General features: G+C 41.4%; 1 protein-coding gene across 1 annotated transcript; it reads left to right on the forward strand.

Moving 5' to 3' along the window:
- The first annotated feature begins 78 nt into the window (after positions 1 to 78).
- On the forward strand, positions 79 to 14,670 carry ube2b (ubiquitin-conjugating enzyme E2B (RAD6 homolog)). Its single transcript, NM_001160509.1, is given in 6 exon segments — positions 79 to 233; positions 12,028 to 12,108; positions 12,581 to 12,606; positions 13,142 to 13,231; positions 13,413 to 13,501; positions 13,991 to 14,670. Coding segments are annotated over 6 exon segments (459 nt in total). The 5' UTR covers positions 79 to 189; the 3' UTR covers positions 14,120 to 14,670.
- Positions 14,671 to 16,134: the final 1,464 nt, after the last annotated feature.

The following is a 16,134-nucleotide window of genomic DNA, read 5'->3' on the forward strand; positions in this document are numbered from 1 at the left end:
TTCACACTACTCATAGTGAAAGTGGACTATTCCAAACGAATGTTCTTGCTTGTTTCCCCAGTGGAAGTACATGACGTCACTGTAGTTGTTTTGGAGAGAAGAAAAGGGCACAGACGGAAGATTTACCCAAAATAATACCGGGTTCGACAGATTTTTATGACCAAAGTATAATTTTTTACGTTTTGAATCATGTCTACTCCGGCTAGAAGACGACTTATGAGAGATTTCAAAAGGTAGTGCAACGTTTTGGCTCTGCTTTTGTGTGTTGTATTTAGCTAGCTAACGCGTTAGCTAATTTGAGGCCTGCAGTACATGTACACTGTTGTTTGTAGGTAACGTTAGCTAATCATAGAGCCAGTCATTAATTGAGTTCTTTGTACTGGCTGTCTGATATCTAACCAGTTGTAGTACTAGATCAATAATGTTGCTTCAATTAGCCAGCTAGAATGCATGCTAGAACTACATTGCCATACAGATGTTAGCTATCTAACCAGCTAACGTTAACTTGTTTTTTATTTTTTTTTATAGCTAGGTACATCTAGCTAAATCGAACTCGTCAGTCCCTCTGCATTTAGCTAACGTTAGATAGTTTAGTAAGGGAATTAAACTCTTAGTTAGCCAAAGACTTAGTAAGTTAATAACGTTAGATACAAATCAAATAAATTTGGTAGGTATCGATAAAAAAGGCTGTGCTAGCTGAGTTAAACTACTAGTAAACTAGCTAGGTTGCTAATCAATTTCAATTCAATTCAATTCAAGGGCTTTATTGGCATGGGAAACATGTGTTAACATTGCCAAAGCAAGTGAGGTAGACAACATACAAAGTGAAAATATAAAGTGAAAAACAACAAAAATTAACAGTAAACATTACACATACAGAGGTTTCAAAACAGTAAAGACATTACAAATGTCATATTATATATATATATACAGTGTTTTAACAATGTACAAATGGTTAAAGGACACAAGATAAAATAAATAAGCATAAATATGGGTTGTATTTACAATGGTGTGTGTTCTTCACTGGTTGCCCTTTTCTCGTGGCAACAGGTCACAAATCTTGCTGCTGTGATGGCACACTGTGGAATTTCACCCAGTAGATATGGGAGTTTTTCAAATTTGGATTTGTTTTCGAATTCTTTGTGGATCTGTGTAATCTGAGGGAAATATGTCTCTCTAATATGGTCATACATTGGGCAGGAGGTTAGGAAGTGCAGCTCAGTTTCCACCTCATTTTGTGGGCAGTGAGCACATAGCCTGTCTTCTCTTGAGAGCCATGTCTGCCTACGGCGGCCTTTCTCAATAGCAAGGCTATGCTCACTGAGTCTGTACATAGTCAAAGCTTTCCTTAATTTTGGGTCAGTCACAGTGGTCAGGTATTCTGCCGCTGTGTACTCTCTGTTTAGGGCCAAATAGCATTCTAGTTTGCTCTGTTTTTTTGTTAATTCTTTCCAATGTGTCAAGTAATTATCTTTTTGTTTTCTCATGATTTGGTTGGGTCTAATTGTGCTGTTGTCCTGGGGCTCTGTAGGGTGTGTTTGTGTTTGTGAACAGAGCCCCAGGACCAGCTTGCTTAGGGGACTCTTCTCCAGGTTCATCTCTCTGTAGGTGATGGCTTTGTTATGGAAGGTTTGTGAATCACTTCCTTTTAGGTGGTTGTAGAATTTAACGGCTCTTTTCTGGATTTTGATAATTAGTGGGTATCGGCCTAATTCTGCTCTGCATGCATTATTTGGTGTTCTACGTTGTACACGGAGGATATTTTTGCAGAATTCTGCGTGCAGAGTCTCAATTTGGTGTTTGTCCCATTTTGTGAAGTCTTGGTTGGTGAGCGGACCCCAGACCTCACAACCATAAAGGGCAATGGGCTCTATGACTGATTCAAGTATTTTTAGCCAAATCCTAATTGGTATGTTGAAATTTATGTTTCTTTTGATGGCATAGAATGCCCTTCTTGCCTTGTCTCTCAGATCGTTCACAGCTTTGTGGAAGTTACCTGTGGCGCTGATGTTTAGGCCAAGGTATGTATAGTTTTTTGTGTGCTCTAGGGCAACAGTGTCTAGATTGAATTTGTATTTGTGGTCCTGGTGACTGGACCTTTTTTGGAACACCATTATTTTGGTCTTACTGAGATTTACTGTCAGGGCCCAGGTCTGACAGAATCTGTGCATAAGATCTAGGTGCTGCTGTAGGCCCTCCTTGGTTGGTGACAGAAGCACCAGATCATCGGCAAACAGCAGACATTTGACTTCGGATTCTAGCAGGGGGAGGCCGGGTGCTGCAGACTTTTCTAGTGCCCGCGCCAATTCGTTGATATATATGTTGAAGAGGGTGGGGCTTAAACTGCATCCCTGTCTAACCCCACGACCCTGTGTGAAGAAATGTGTGTGTTTTTTGCCAATTTTAACCGCACACTTGTTGTTTGTGTACATGGATTTTATAATGTCGTATGTTTTACCCCCAACACCACTTTCCATCAGTTTGTATAGCAGACCCTCATGCCAGATTGAGTCGAAGGCTTTTTTGAAATCAACAAAGCATGAGAAGACTTTGCCTTTGTTTTGGTTTGTTTGGTTGTCAATTAGGGTGTGCAGGGTGAATACATGGTCTGTTGTACGGTAATTTGGTAAAAAGCCAATTTGACATTTGCTCAGTACATTGTTTTCATTGAGGAAATGTACGAGTCTGCTGTTAATAATAATGCAGAGGATTTTCCCAAGGTTACTGTTGACACATATTCCACGGTAGTTATTGGGGTCAAATTTGTCTCCACTTTTGTGGATTGGGGTGATCAGTCCTTGGTTCCAAATATTGGGGAAGATGCCAGAGCTAAGTATGATGTTAAAGAGTTTTAGTATAGCCAATTGGAATTTGTTGTCTGTATATTTGATCATTTCATTGAGGATACCATCAACACCACAGGCCTTTTTGGGTTGGAGGGTTTTTATTTTGTCCTGTAACTCATTCAATGTAATTGGATAATCCAGTGGGTTCTGGTAGTCTTTAATAGATGATTCTAAGATCTGTATTTGATCATGTATATGTTTTTGCTCTTTATTCTTTGTTATAGAGCCAAAGAGATTGGAGAAGTGGTTTACCCATACATCTCCATTTTGGATAGATAATTCTTCTTGTTGTTGTTTGTTTAGTGTTTTCCAATTTTCCCAGAAGTGGTTAGAGTCTATGGATTCTTCAATTGCATTGAGCTGATTTCTGACATGCTGTTCCTTCTTTTTCCGTAGTGTATTTCTGTATTGTTTTAGTGATTCACCATAGTGAAGGCGTAGACTCAGGTTTTCCGGGTCTCTATGTTTTTGGTTGGACAGGTTTCTCAATTTCTTTCTTAGATTTTTGCATTCTTCATCAAACCATTTGTCATTATTGTTAATTTTCTTCGGTTTTCTATTTGAGATTTTTAGATTTGATAGGGAAGCTGAGAGGTCAAATATACTGTTAAGATTTTCTACTGCCAAGTTTACACCTTCACTATTACAGCGGAACGTTTTACCCAGGAAATTGTCTAAAAGGGATTGAATTTGTTGTTGCCTAATTGTTTTTTGGTAGGTTTCCAAACTGCATTCCTTCCATCTATAGCATTTCTTAATGTTACTCAGTTCCTTTGGCTTTGATGCCTCATGATTGATTATTGCTCTGTTTAAGTAGACTGTGATTTTGCTGTGGTCTGATAGGGGTGTCAGTGGGCTGACTGTGAACGCTCTGAGAGACTCTGGGTTGAGGTCGGTGATAAAGTAGTCTACAGTACTACTGCCAAGAGATGAGCTATAGGTGTACCTACCATAGGAGTCCCCTCGAAGCCTACCGTTGACTATGTACATACCCAGCGTGCGACAGAGCTGCAGGAGTTGTGACCCGTTTTTGTTGGTTATGTTGTCATAGTTGTGCCTAGGGGGGCATATGTGGGAGGGAATGCTGTCACCTCCAGGCAGGTGTTTGTCCCCCTGTGTGCTTAGGGTGTCAGGTTCTTGTCCGGTTCTGGCATTTAGGTCGCCACAGACTAGTACATGTCCCTGGGCCTGGAAATGATTGATTTCCCCCTCCAGGATGGAGAAGCTGTCTTCATTAAAATATGGGGATTCTAGTGGGGGGATATAGGTAGCACACAGGAGGACATTTTTCTCTGTTAGGATAATTTCCTTTTGAATTTCTAGCCAAATGTAAAATGTTCCTGTTTTGATTAATTTAATGGAGTGAGTTAGGTCTGCTCTATACCAAATTAGCATACCCCCTGAGTCCCTTCCCTGTTTCACACCTGGTAGTTTGGTGGATGGGACTACCAGCTCTCTGTAACCTAGAGGGCAACCAGTGGGTCCGTCTCCTCTATACCAGGTTTCTTGCAGGATGACAATGTCTGTATTACCGATTTCTTTGGTGAAGTCCGGGTTTCTGCTCTTTAGGCCAAAGGCAGATGACCTCAGGCCTTGGATATTCCATGATAATATAGTGAAGGCTTTTTGTTCCATAGAGTGTCCAATGTTGTTGGTCGTGGTTTGGCCTCAGGCCAGTAAGTGTGAGCAGAGCCTGCTGAGCATCTGGTACATGCCATTGGCTTCGGCGAGTGTGAGAGTGGGGGTTGGGACTGTTTGCCCGCTCACTACCTGGGCGTATGTGTGGCTTCCATGTTGAGGCCCTCTTTGCGGGGGTGGGGTGCATGGGGTGGGCAGGAGTGGCATAGGTCTGACCTGGGTGGGCCTAAATGGGGTGTGGGCATGGTTGACGTGGGGGGGTGTTGATTGGTTGGGGTGGGGGTGTGGATGTGTCTGGGTGTACTGTGGTCTGGATGTAATTCCTCTTGGCGTGGGTCCTCTATGTGTAGGTCCAGGGGGGGGTCCTGCAGATCTGGGAGGGTGTCTCGCTGGTCTGGATGGGGTGTCTATTGATCTGTTGCTCCTGTGTGAAGTGTTGGGGATACGTTTGAGAGCGATGTCCTTTAGAGTTCGGGCAAAGGTGGGCACTGCTGCCTTGTAGAGGTGGACCTGGTCATAGAGGCTGTTCAAGTCCAGGGTGGAGTGGTGGGCCAGGAAAACGTTTGGTTTTGAGGCACAGTCACGGGAAATACTTGCATTTACCCGCTGTATTGTGGCAGGGTGGAAGTCTTTTCGTGGTAGCAGGGTGGAGATAACCACTTGTGCGTTGGGGAAAGTAGAAGAAGCCTTTTCAATCACTCTCTTCAGTGCTGTGGCCACTCTTTCCTGCAGTGCTCTCAGGTCGTTTGTGCCTGTGTGTATTATTATGTGGCTGGGTGAGCCTAGTTTGGCCTCAGACAGAAGGTCGAGGGCACGCTGGGTGTTTGGACACCAGAGTTTAGACACACTGTGTTTGGGAAAAAGTTTTTTTTCTTCTATATATTTCCCATTTGAGTCCATAAGTAGTACAATCTGTGTCTTGTGTTTGTCCTCAGTGGGTGTGGGGGGGTTGTCAAAAGGGCTATCAGGGTGGCTGACAGGGGGGGTGCTCAGAGGGGGTGAGAGCCTCTGGGCTTGGGGTTCTTCATTTGTCTGTTCTGCTGTGATTTCGACTCTATGGTCAGGGTCTGGTGTGGACTGTTCTGCTGTGGTGTCGACTCTATGTTCAGGGTCTGGTGTGGACTGTTCTGCTGTGGTGTCGAGACTTTTGTTGGGTGCTGAAGTGGGCTGTTCTGCTGGCTTCTCTGTGGGGGTGGCCACCTCTCTAGTGGGTTGTTCTCTGTCACACGCCGTCCCCATCAACTTCTCCTCCATCCCCCTCAACCTCTCCTCCACCAGCAGTCTGATACTCTCCTCTAGTGCTCTGTTCTGCTCCTCTTTCTCCTGTTGTATTTGTCTCACCACTGTCCAAAGTGCAGATATGTCTCTGTCCACCTCCAGCTCTCCGGGTCTGGTTAAGGGGCTGTTGTTGTGCTGGACTGTTGTCTGGGTCTGCGCTGACTGAAGTGTAATCACCTGCTGTTCCAGCTCCACCTGTCTTACCTCCAGCTGGGTGAATTTGTCCTTCATTTCAATGAGGGAGTGGTAATCTGTGCTGGGAGGTTGACTCTCCACTGGGGGTTGCTCATCTGTGGGGTTACATAATGAAGAGGTCTGGTCTGACCCGCTCTGTGTGGGGGTATCATTATCAAGGCAGAGCTTCTCCTGCTGGGCTAATTCTTTGATTAGGTGAAAGTCCAGCTGAAACTGTTTGTGGTTATTCTGTACCATTACTGATCCGGATTTATAGATATTTATATTACTTAACTCAGAGTCCTCGTTATCAAGTATTCTGAGTTTCCACCCCTCGTTAATCCCCCCTCTCGTAACAAAGGGGTAGTGTGCTAATATAGCACTGTGCCATGCCAGGGGATGGTTTGTGTGGAAGATGAGGTTGCTGATGTTCCCATTTTTGTAATAGTCAGCAAAAAGTGTCTCTTGATTTTCCATAAGGAGCTTCTTCTTGTGGTCTTTTCTTGCCTTATCATTCTTTACATGCAAAGGGTACTGTATTTTAATTACCTCTGAACAGCGGGAGGGAGCTTCTAAGGCCTCTCCATTTGGTTGGGGTAGACTGTGTGACTCTCCTGCCATTGTTGGGCTAATGGGCTTTGACACCTCTCACTTGACACGTCAGTGCTAGTTGAAGCTGTATCAAGCTTGGCAGAATTATGTTAGAATTCAGTCCTTATAAAGTAATGTTGTGTATTTTTCTTCTTGGCTTTTGGAAATAAAATATTGTTTCAGACTAAACATTACTCACTCAGTTACAGGTTGGATGGTGTTTTCAGGTTTCTGTTGTTTTCCAGAGAATTTGCTGTATAGGGTAAAAAATCCTTGGTTGTTGTGAACTTTCCAGGTGATTCCGTAATTCCGTCCAAAATGAGGTTGTAGGTTTTAAGTTTTGATTTGAAGTAGGGGTTATGTTGAAGAGGGTAGAATCCAGTATGTGTTCCTGACAAAAAATCCAAGTTTATCTAACTCCTAACCTATCTTTTTTAAAGAAAATGCTGAAAAATGCAGGAGCTCTGATCCTGACCTCTGCTCTGCCTCTCTGTCTCTCTCTATCTCTCTCTATCTCTCTCTAATCTCAGTGTACTGATGGCCGGACAGGTGTTACACAACCCTAATTTCTGATTGTGTTGCCCTGCTCTTGTATGCCGTTCCAGACCTATGAATTTAGGGACAACATTCAGCAACATTTTATCTAGGCAATAGTATAAGTATTCAGTTATGTGAAAGGAAAAACTCCAAAAATTGGGATTAGGCATAGATTTCAGAAGGAGGCCTTTATTCCTGATGAGGACAAACCCACCTGGCCAGGGCTTCATGTAAAGCCCCGGCAGCTACCGTCTGTTTGATTCCAGATGGCATCTGCCTGGGCAAGCCAATTAGTTACACTATAGCAGCTCAATGTCTGTCTCCAGAAGAGTCTGTAGCACACCTGCCAATGGAAAAAGGTGATACTTAGGAACTCCATGGAGACTCGTGTAGATGTGCATATACAGTTGAAGTCAGAAGTATACATTTAAACTCAGTTTTTCCTGACATTTGATCCTAGTAAAAATTCCCTGTCTTAGGTCAGTTAGGATCACCACTTTATTTTAAGAATGTGAAATGTCAGAATAATAGTAGTGATTTATTTCAGCTTTTATTTCTTTCATCACATTCCCAGTGGGTCTACATACACTCAATTAGTATTTGGTAGCATTGCCTTTAAATTGTTTCACTTGAGTCAAACGTTTTGGGTGGCCTTCCACAAGCTTCCCACAATAAGTTGGGTGATTTTTGGCCCATTCCTCCTGAAAGAGCTGGTGTAACTGAGTCAGGTTTGTAAGCCTCCTTGCTCGCACATGCTTTTTCAGTTCTGCCCACATATTTTCTATAGGATTGAGGTCAGGGCTTTGTGATGGCCACTCCAATACCTGGACTTTGTTGTCCTTAAGCCATTTTGCCACAACTTTGGAAGTATGCTTGAGGTCATTGTCCATTTGGAAGATCCATTTTACAACCAAGCTTTAACTTCCTGACTGATGTATTGATGTTGCTTCAATAAATATTCACTTCATTTTCCTACCTCATGATGCCATCTATTTTGTGAAGTGCACCAGTCCCTCCTGCAGTAAAGCACCCCCATAACATGTTGCTGCCACCCCCGTGCTTCACGGTTGGGATGAGGTTCTTCGGGTTGCAAGCCTCCCCCTTTTTCCTCCAAACATAACGATGGTCATTATGGCCAAACAGTTCTATTTTTGTTTCATCAGACCAGAGAACATTTCTCCAAAAAGTACGATCTTTGTCCCCATGTGCAGTTGCAAACCGTAGTCTGGCTTTTATTATTGTTTTGGAGCAGTGGCTTTTTCCTTGCTGAGCGGCCTTTCAGGTTGTCGATATAGGACTCGTTTAACTGTGGATATCGATACTTTTGTACCTGTTTCCTCCAGCATCTTCACAAGGTCCTTTGCTGTGCTGGGATTGATTTGCACTTCTCACACCAAAGTACATTCATCTCTAGGAGACAGAACGAGTCTCATTCCTGAGTGGTATGACGGTTGCGTGGTGCCATGGTGTTTATACTTGCAAACTATTGTTTGTACAGATGAACGTAGTACCTTCAGGTGTTTGGAAATGGCTCCCACGGATGAACCAGACTTGTTACTATGTTTTTTGGGGGGTCTTGGCTGATTTTATTTTTATTTTCCCATGATGTCAAGCAAAGAGGCATTGAGTTTGAAGGTAGGCCTTGAAATACATCCACAGGTACACCTCCAATTGACTCAAATGATGTCAAATAGCCTATCAGAAACTTCTAAAGCCATGACATTTTCTGGAATTTTCCAAGCTGTTTGAAGGCAGTCAACTTAGTGTAAACTTCTGACCCACTGGAGTTGTGATACAGTGAATTATGAGTGACGACATCTGTCTGTAAACAATTCTTGGAAATATTACTTGTCATGCACAAAGTAGATGTCCGAACTGACTTTCCAAAACTATAGTTTGTTAACAAGAAATTTGTGGAGTGGTTAAAAAACAAGTTTTAATGACTTCAACCTAAGTGTATGTAAACTTCTGATTTCAACTGTATAGTAACATTATAATCCTATTCTACCCTACCCTACTCTACTTGGCTGCCTCTGCCACCAATAGGCCTTGGAGCGTGGAGCATTCATAAGCATTGTGTGTTTGATCAATGGTTTTTTGAATTATATCTCACAGAACACATACTGGTAGAACTACATTGTTCATAAGATATTTATTTGTTATTTGTAGCCTATATCACAAGTCAAGTATCTGACAGCATCAAGATTTCCTTGCAGGGAACAACAACATTACCTTACTACCCTAATAAAGCATAATTAAAATGTGACTCACAATGGATAGCAGCACTGCAGTAGCCTTTCATTTTACAGTGGGTAGGGAGCTAACAGTAAATGGGGTTAATTGTGGTGGTATTTTCTGTAGAGACTTGTAGATGGATCTGAGAAATACAGTTTACCTTGTGCATGAAGGAAAGCTGTTAAAGTTAGATTTTTTTTGGAATGACACTGCTGGATTTAGTGACAAAATATGCTAGACAAGTTGGATAATTTTGTCTGTAAAATTAATTATGTGAGTAATGGCAGTGGAAACACCTTTTTTCATGTGCCAATATTGATATTAGAGTTTGACCGATTTATGATTTTTCAACGCTGACACAGATTATTGGAGGACCAAAAAAAGGCCGACACTGGTAAATCGGCCGATTTATTTGTAATAATGACAATTACAATAATACTGAATGAACACTTATTTTGACTTAATATAATACATCAATCAAATAAATTTAGCCTCATGAGTCTTCAATATTCCCAGGTAAGATGTTTTAGGTTGTAGTTATTATAGTAATTATAGGACTATTTCTCTGTCTACCATTTGTATTTAATTAACCTTTGACTATTGGATGTCCTTATAGGCACTTTAGTATTGCCAGTGTAACAGTATAGCTTCTGTCCCTCTCCTCGCTCCACCCTGGGCTCGAACCAGGAACACAACGACAACAGCCACCCTCGAAGCAGCGTTACCCATGCAGAGCAAGGGGAACAACCACTCCAAGTCTCAGAGCGAGTGACGTTTGAAACGCTATTAGCGCGCACCCCGCTAACTAGCTAGCCATTTCACATCGGTTACACAAGCCTAATCTCGGGAGTTGATAGGCTTGAAGTCATAAACAGCGCAATGCTTGACGCACAACGAAGAGCTGTTGGCAAAACGCACGAAAGTGCTGTTTGAATGAATGCTTACGAGCCTGCTGCTGCCTACCATCGCTCAGTCATACTGCTCTATCAAATCATAGACTTAGTTATAACATGATAACACACAGAAATACGAGCCTTAGGTCATTAATATGGTCGAATTCGGGAACTATCATCTCCAAAACAAGACGTTTATTCTTTCAGTGAAATACGGGAACCGTTCCGTATTTTATCTAAGGGGTGGCATCCATTAGTCTAAATATACTTGTTACATTGCACAACCTTCAATGTTATGTCATAATTCCATAAAATTCTGGCAAATTAGGCGGCCCAAACTGTTGCATATACACTGACTGCGTGCAATGAACGCAAGAGAAGTGACACAATTTCACCTGGTTAATATTGCCTGCTATCCTGGATTTCTTTTAGCTAAATATGCAGGTTTAAAAATATATACTTCTGTGTATTGATTTTAAGAAAGGCATTGATGTTCATGGTTAGGTACACATTGGAGCAACGATACGCACCGCATCGATTATATGCAACGCAGGACACGCTAGATGAACTAGTAATATCAACCATGTGTAGTTAACTAGTGATTATGATTGTTTTTTATAAGATTAAGTTTAATGCTAGCTAGCAACTTACCTTGGCTTACTGCATTCGCGTAACAGGCGGTCTCCTCGTGGAATGCAATGAGGCACGTGGTTAGAGCGTTGGACTAGTTAACTGTAAGGTTGCAAGATTGAATCCCCTGAGCTGACAAGGTGAAAATCTGTCGTTCTGCCCCTGAACGAGGCAGTTAACCCACCGTTCCTAGGCCGTCATCTAAAATAAGAATGTGTTAACTGACTTGCCTAGTTAAATAAAGATTAAATAAAGGTGTATAATTGTATTTTTTTTAATGGCCAAATCGGTGTCCAAAAATACCGATTTCCGATTATGAAAACTTGAAATTGGCCCTAATTAATCGGCCATTACGATTAATCGGTCAACCTCTAATTGATATTATAACCATCATATCGAATATGTTGTGTGATCCTCCCACTGTGAAAGCATTCAGTTTATTAGGCTACAGATGAAATTGGTGAAAGTGCAAGGTGATGAGCCTTTCCAATAAATATTGAGGGTCTTATTCTGGTGACATGTTTGATGCTTGGCTGCCGTTTGACAACAAAAAATATATAATTATTTTGTCCATAATAATCTCATGTAGGTGGCCTACCTGCACTGTATCTGTGAGCTGTTGGCTAGAGCACAGGTTCAAAGATCTGAGTGGGGACATTCACTATAACGCAACATTTCTTTTGTGACAAAACATCAGTAGCTTTGAAAATACATGGGAATTTAAGCGCAAGTTATTTTTATGTGCAATATGCTATCACACACAGCCTTTTATCTGCAACAAGTCAATTTGATGGACACATCATTGGTGGGAAAATGTGCATATTTTTTATGTGCACTATGCTATCACGCACAGCCTTTTATCTGCAACAAGTCAATTTGATGGACACATCATTGGTGGGAAAATGTGCATATTTTTTATGTGCACTATGCTATCACGCACAGCCTTTTATCTGCAACAAGTCAATTTGATGGACACATAATTGGTGGGAAAATGTGCATATTTTTTATGTGCAGATTTTAGAATATTTGCATTAAAATCTGTCACCAATCCAATGGAAACCTAGCAATAGCATTTCAGTTGAACTATTTTCTTGTTCACATAACTTTTGTACTCAATGGTAGAAGAAGGCACATAGATATCATCTTGTTTCTATCTGGGTTTTAAGTTTAATTCTATTGTTTCCTCTCCGTTTCTCTTTCCTCAGACTTCAAGAAGACCCACCAACTGGTGTGAGTGGTGCTCCATCAGAGAATAACATCATGCTTTGGAACGCGGTTATTTTTGGGTGAGTGTTCTAAAGCCATCCTTCTCATTTTGCCAGTCTGATCATCCTGGCATGGCACCAGGACTGTACGGATAACGTGGATATGGGCAAATTGAGCTGTGGTTTAGTCAGAGAGAGAGAGGGAGGGGTGTGTGTGTGTGTGTGTGTGTGTGTGTGTGTGTGTGTTGGCTGAGGGTTAGGCTAGATGGTGACATGTAGTTGTTGAGCTGTGGAAGGCCAGTGTGCCATATATAAAGTTAATTAGAAATGAGAGCATTTGTATTAATCCCAGTAATGTATGGTATTGTCATTCTCATTAATTGACCTTCTATTGTAATGTGCTATTAATAGTCCGTATCAAGATTGTAATTGTTACAACGGGGGAGTGTATAAGGAGTGGTATTGTGGCAATATGTTTGTTTTGGTAGTCAGGGTCAAATCGCTAATATGAATTTGTTACAGTGTAAGTAATTGTTCCTCCCTTTATTTGCAGGCCTGTGGCTACACCGTTTGAGGATGGTAAGTAAAAATGTTTTACTAAATCAATTACTAAACTTAGTTTATCATAATATTACTTTAACTCTTGAACTGGTTGCAATCGTCCTAACCAAGAGCAAAGTCAGTCTTTGTATTCTTTTGGGGTCCCGAGTGGTGCAGCGGTCTAATGCACTGTATCACATCCGGCTGTGATTGGGAGTCCCACAGGGCGGCGCACAATTGGCCCAGCGTCGTCAAGGTTTGGCCTGGATAGGCCATCATTGTAAATAAGAATTTGTTCTTAACTCACTTGCCTAGTTAAAGGTTAAAAAAATAATAATACTAAATACATTCTAAAGTGTGATATATTTTGACAGGTTCATGACTCTGCTGCCTTTTGAGTTTTGCATATATACTGGGTGAGCCTTCATATTCAGGCTTATATTAGTCATGTCAGACTGGTGGGAGTGGACAAGACATTTATTTTGTCTCAATAAAGGCTGACCCTGTAAAACAACACGTCACATACACCGGATAGGTACAATGAAAACTCATTTTTTTCTACTTGTCTCCGCAGGAACTTTTAAGCTTGTGATAGAATTTTCAGAAGAGTACCCTAACAAGCCACCCACGGTTCGATTTATCTCCAAAATGTTTCACCCAAATGGTAAGAGAGTCCTTATGGACACATTCAAGATGTCCTAAATACTTTAGCCATGTTCTTGATGGGATAGGGAACACATTATGAACTTTTCAGCATTTCGCTTTTTAATGAGAGTAAGCTATTCTGTTTCATGATTGTGTATAAATGTTTCTTAGAAATTAAAACAATCATTTTGATCTCGTAGTTTATGCAGATGGCAGTATATGTTTAGACATCCTTCAGAATCGTTGGAGCCCCACATATGATGTGTCGTCCATTCTGACGTCTATCCAGGTTGGTTTGTAATCCTCTCCTCTATCAGTCTGACATCATAATGTGTTTCTATATTTTACTTCATTGTTGTTTTGCAGTATGTTCTGTGGGGAAAACGATTCACTGCAGAGTAGATATCTGATCATAGCAGCAACCTTTGGGTCACACCTTATTTGGATAGTCCATCTGTAGATGGTCATACTATCGGTTGATAAGCAAACTGCTTGCTAAGTTTACGGTTAGAGTAAGGGCTAGTAGATAGTCCAGCTGTAGATTTTGTGGTATTTCTGCTCCTCGATATTCATAAGACTGTGACTCAGCTACCTCACTAAAGGTGTAGGGTTCAAGAACCCACACACTTTTTCATAATGGTGTAGGGTCCAAGAACCCCACACTTTCATACCGGTGTAGGGGTCCAAGAACCACACTTTTTTTATATTGGTGTAGGGTACAAGAACCAGTTTCATACCGGTACATTCAATCACTCTTTTTGTGTGTGTGTGTCGACAGTCGCTGTTGGATGAGCCAAATCCTAACAGTCCAGCAAACAGCCAGGCTGCACAGCTTTATCAAGAAAACAAGCGGGAGTATGAGAAGAGAGTTTCTGCCATCGTGGAGCAGAGCTGGGTGGACTCCTAACACATCTTCCACCCCGGCTTCTCATCACTCGTATCAAATACTTACATCTTTCATTTAGCTCCTCCAAGAAAAGAAGTCAACATCAGAAGAACTAAAGTGCCACCAGAAAATAATAAAAAAAACAAGTAGGGACTTTTACTTGCTTGCCAATACAACTGAGGAAAATCTGATTATTATTTTTTTTTTATTGCATGATGTGAAATAAGTTATTGCAAGCATAATTTGTAATACATATTTTTTGTTGGATTGATGCTGTTACTGTTTAGTTTATACAGACTTTTTTAACATCTCTTGGTTTGAACAGAACTTAATTGGTAGAAAACCATAAAACATTATTTGTTGAGTGGCTTCCTCAAATTCTGCATTGTTTGTCATGTAGCATTAATTTGAAACCAATTGTCCAGCTATAAAGCAGACAGATTCTCTTGCCCCAATCCTGGTAGTAGTTTCAAATTACCTTCCTGAATAAAAGGAGTCAGTACTATTCATCACGATAACTAGGGCATTCTGCATGTTGACAATAATAAAGAAACTGGTCGCCAACCTTTTCTAAAAGATGGCTGATGTGATCTGTAACAGTTTTATCGAGTTCAAGTACAGTGGCACTTGTAAGAGGACATTTGGAGTTTGGCTCATCTAGGAACATGGACAGATAGTGGAAACCAGACATCAGGACTACAGAGTAAGGGCTGATTGCAACACAAATCCATGCATCTGCTTTTTCTCCAAGCCTGGAAATGTTTTTTTTCACGCTTGCATTTCTCTTCACTTTATCTTCTACCCAATGAAAGGTAGCTTGCTTGAGATTTTTTTGTTGTGACAGACAGTACGGGTCATATTGTAGCTCATGGTTTATTTCACCTTAGGAGAAGGGATGTGTTATACATTTGTGAATTTACTCTAAAAACAAAACAATGTTATATATGCTGTATAAACATAAAACACATTTTTCAGACTTTGAGATGATTTTGATTTCAGCTCATTTGTTTTGAGTGCAGCTGTGGCATTGTGTGTCATATGTGGAGGGATATTCAACTCTTACACTACAAGGTCCAGAGCCTGCTGGTTCTTTTCTACCTGATGTCCCAGGTCTAAATTAGTCTCTGATTAGAGGGGAACAATGAAAAAAGGAGTGGAACTGGTTGAGGTCCAGAGTTGATGGGACTAGGGTAAATAATCCTCATCCCTGCATCCTCAATGGGGAGTAGCAGGCCACCAGGAACCTCCCAAGAGCCAAATGCAGACCGGGGATCTGTGGGAATGTGCAACCAGAGGTAGTAGATAAGACGGACAGGGGGCAGTGTTCCCCTTAATGCCCAATGGGCACGCTCCAGGGCCTGATGTGTGTGGTGAATTCATAAAACTGTTTAAGAACCAAACGGAGCAAAACAAGCTTCTGTTGAACATATTCAAGTAGGTCCTTTCATTACGCTGATTCTATTGCAAAACATTTTGCAATGGAGAACACAATTTTGGCTCACAGTAGGACTCATTCAGGTAGGTCCCTCCGTTTCGTATGCTCAGTTTGGTTCTTAAGCGGTTTCTGTAATTAATTGAATACACCCCTGGAGTGTATTCATTATGTCAGTTGTAAAATGTTTCTTATACGGAACGGGGACAGACCTATCTGAATTTGTTTGATAGAAACTTGTTTGTTGCAAAAAGGTTCAGTTTCCTACAATTTGGACTTAACTACATCCCAGCACAAACTGTAGAAAGCACATTGGCGCAGAAGATCTGAGGTTTATCCCCTCTCGTTAAATGGGTTTTGAGGAGGCAAAGGGGAGGAATCAAGGTAGTACAATGTTAACCCTGGGGTAATTTGGGAGAACATGTGAAGACCAAATGGAAAGCCCTTTTCTGGTCACCTTCAAAATGGAATTTGAATCTGAGATGCACCGCTGCAGACTTTGAACATATAAAAAGCGTAAATCACACGGCATATTCCTGGCCGTACCATGCTTTGTTCTTGCAACATTTTCCCACCCATTTTATTCTCATAATGGGCCTCGAGT

The sequence above is a fragment of the Oncorhynchus mykiss genome, chromosome 10 (genome assembly GCF_013265735.2).
Source record: "Oncorhynchus mykiss isolate Arlee chromosome 10, USDA_OmykA_1.1, whole genome shotgun sequence".
Lineage (NCBI taxonomy): Eukaryota > Metazoa > Chordata > Actinopteri > Salmoniformes > Salmonidae > Oncorhynchus > Oncorhynchus mykiss.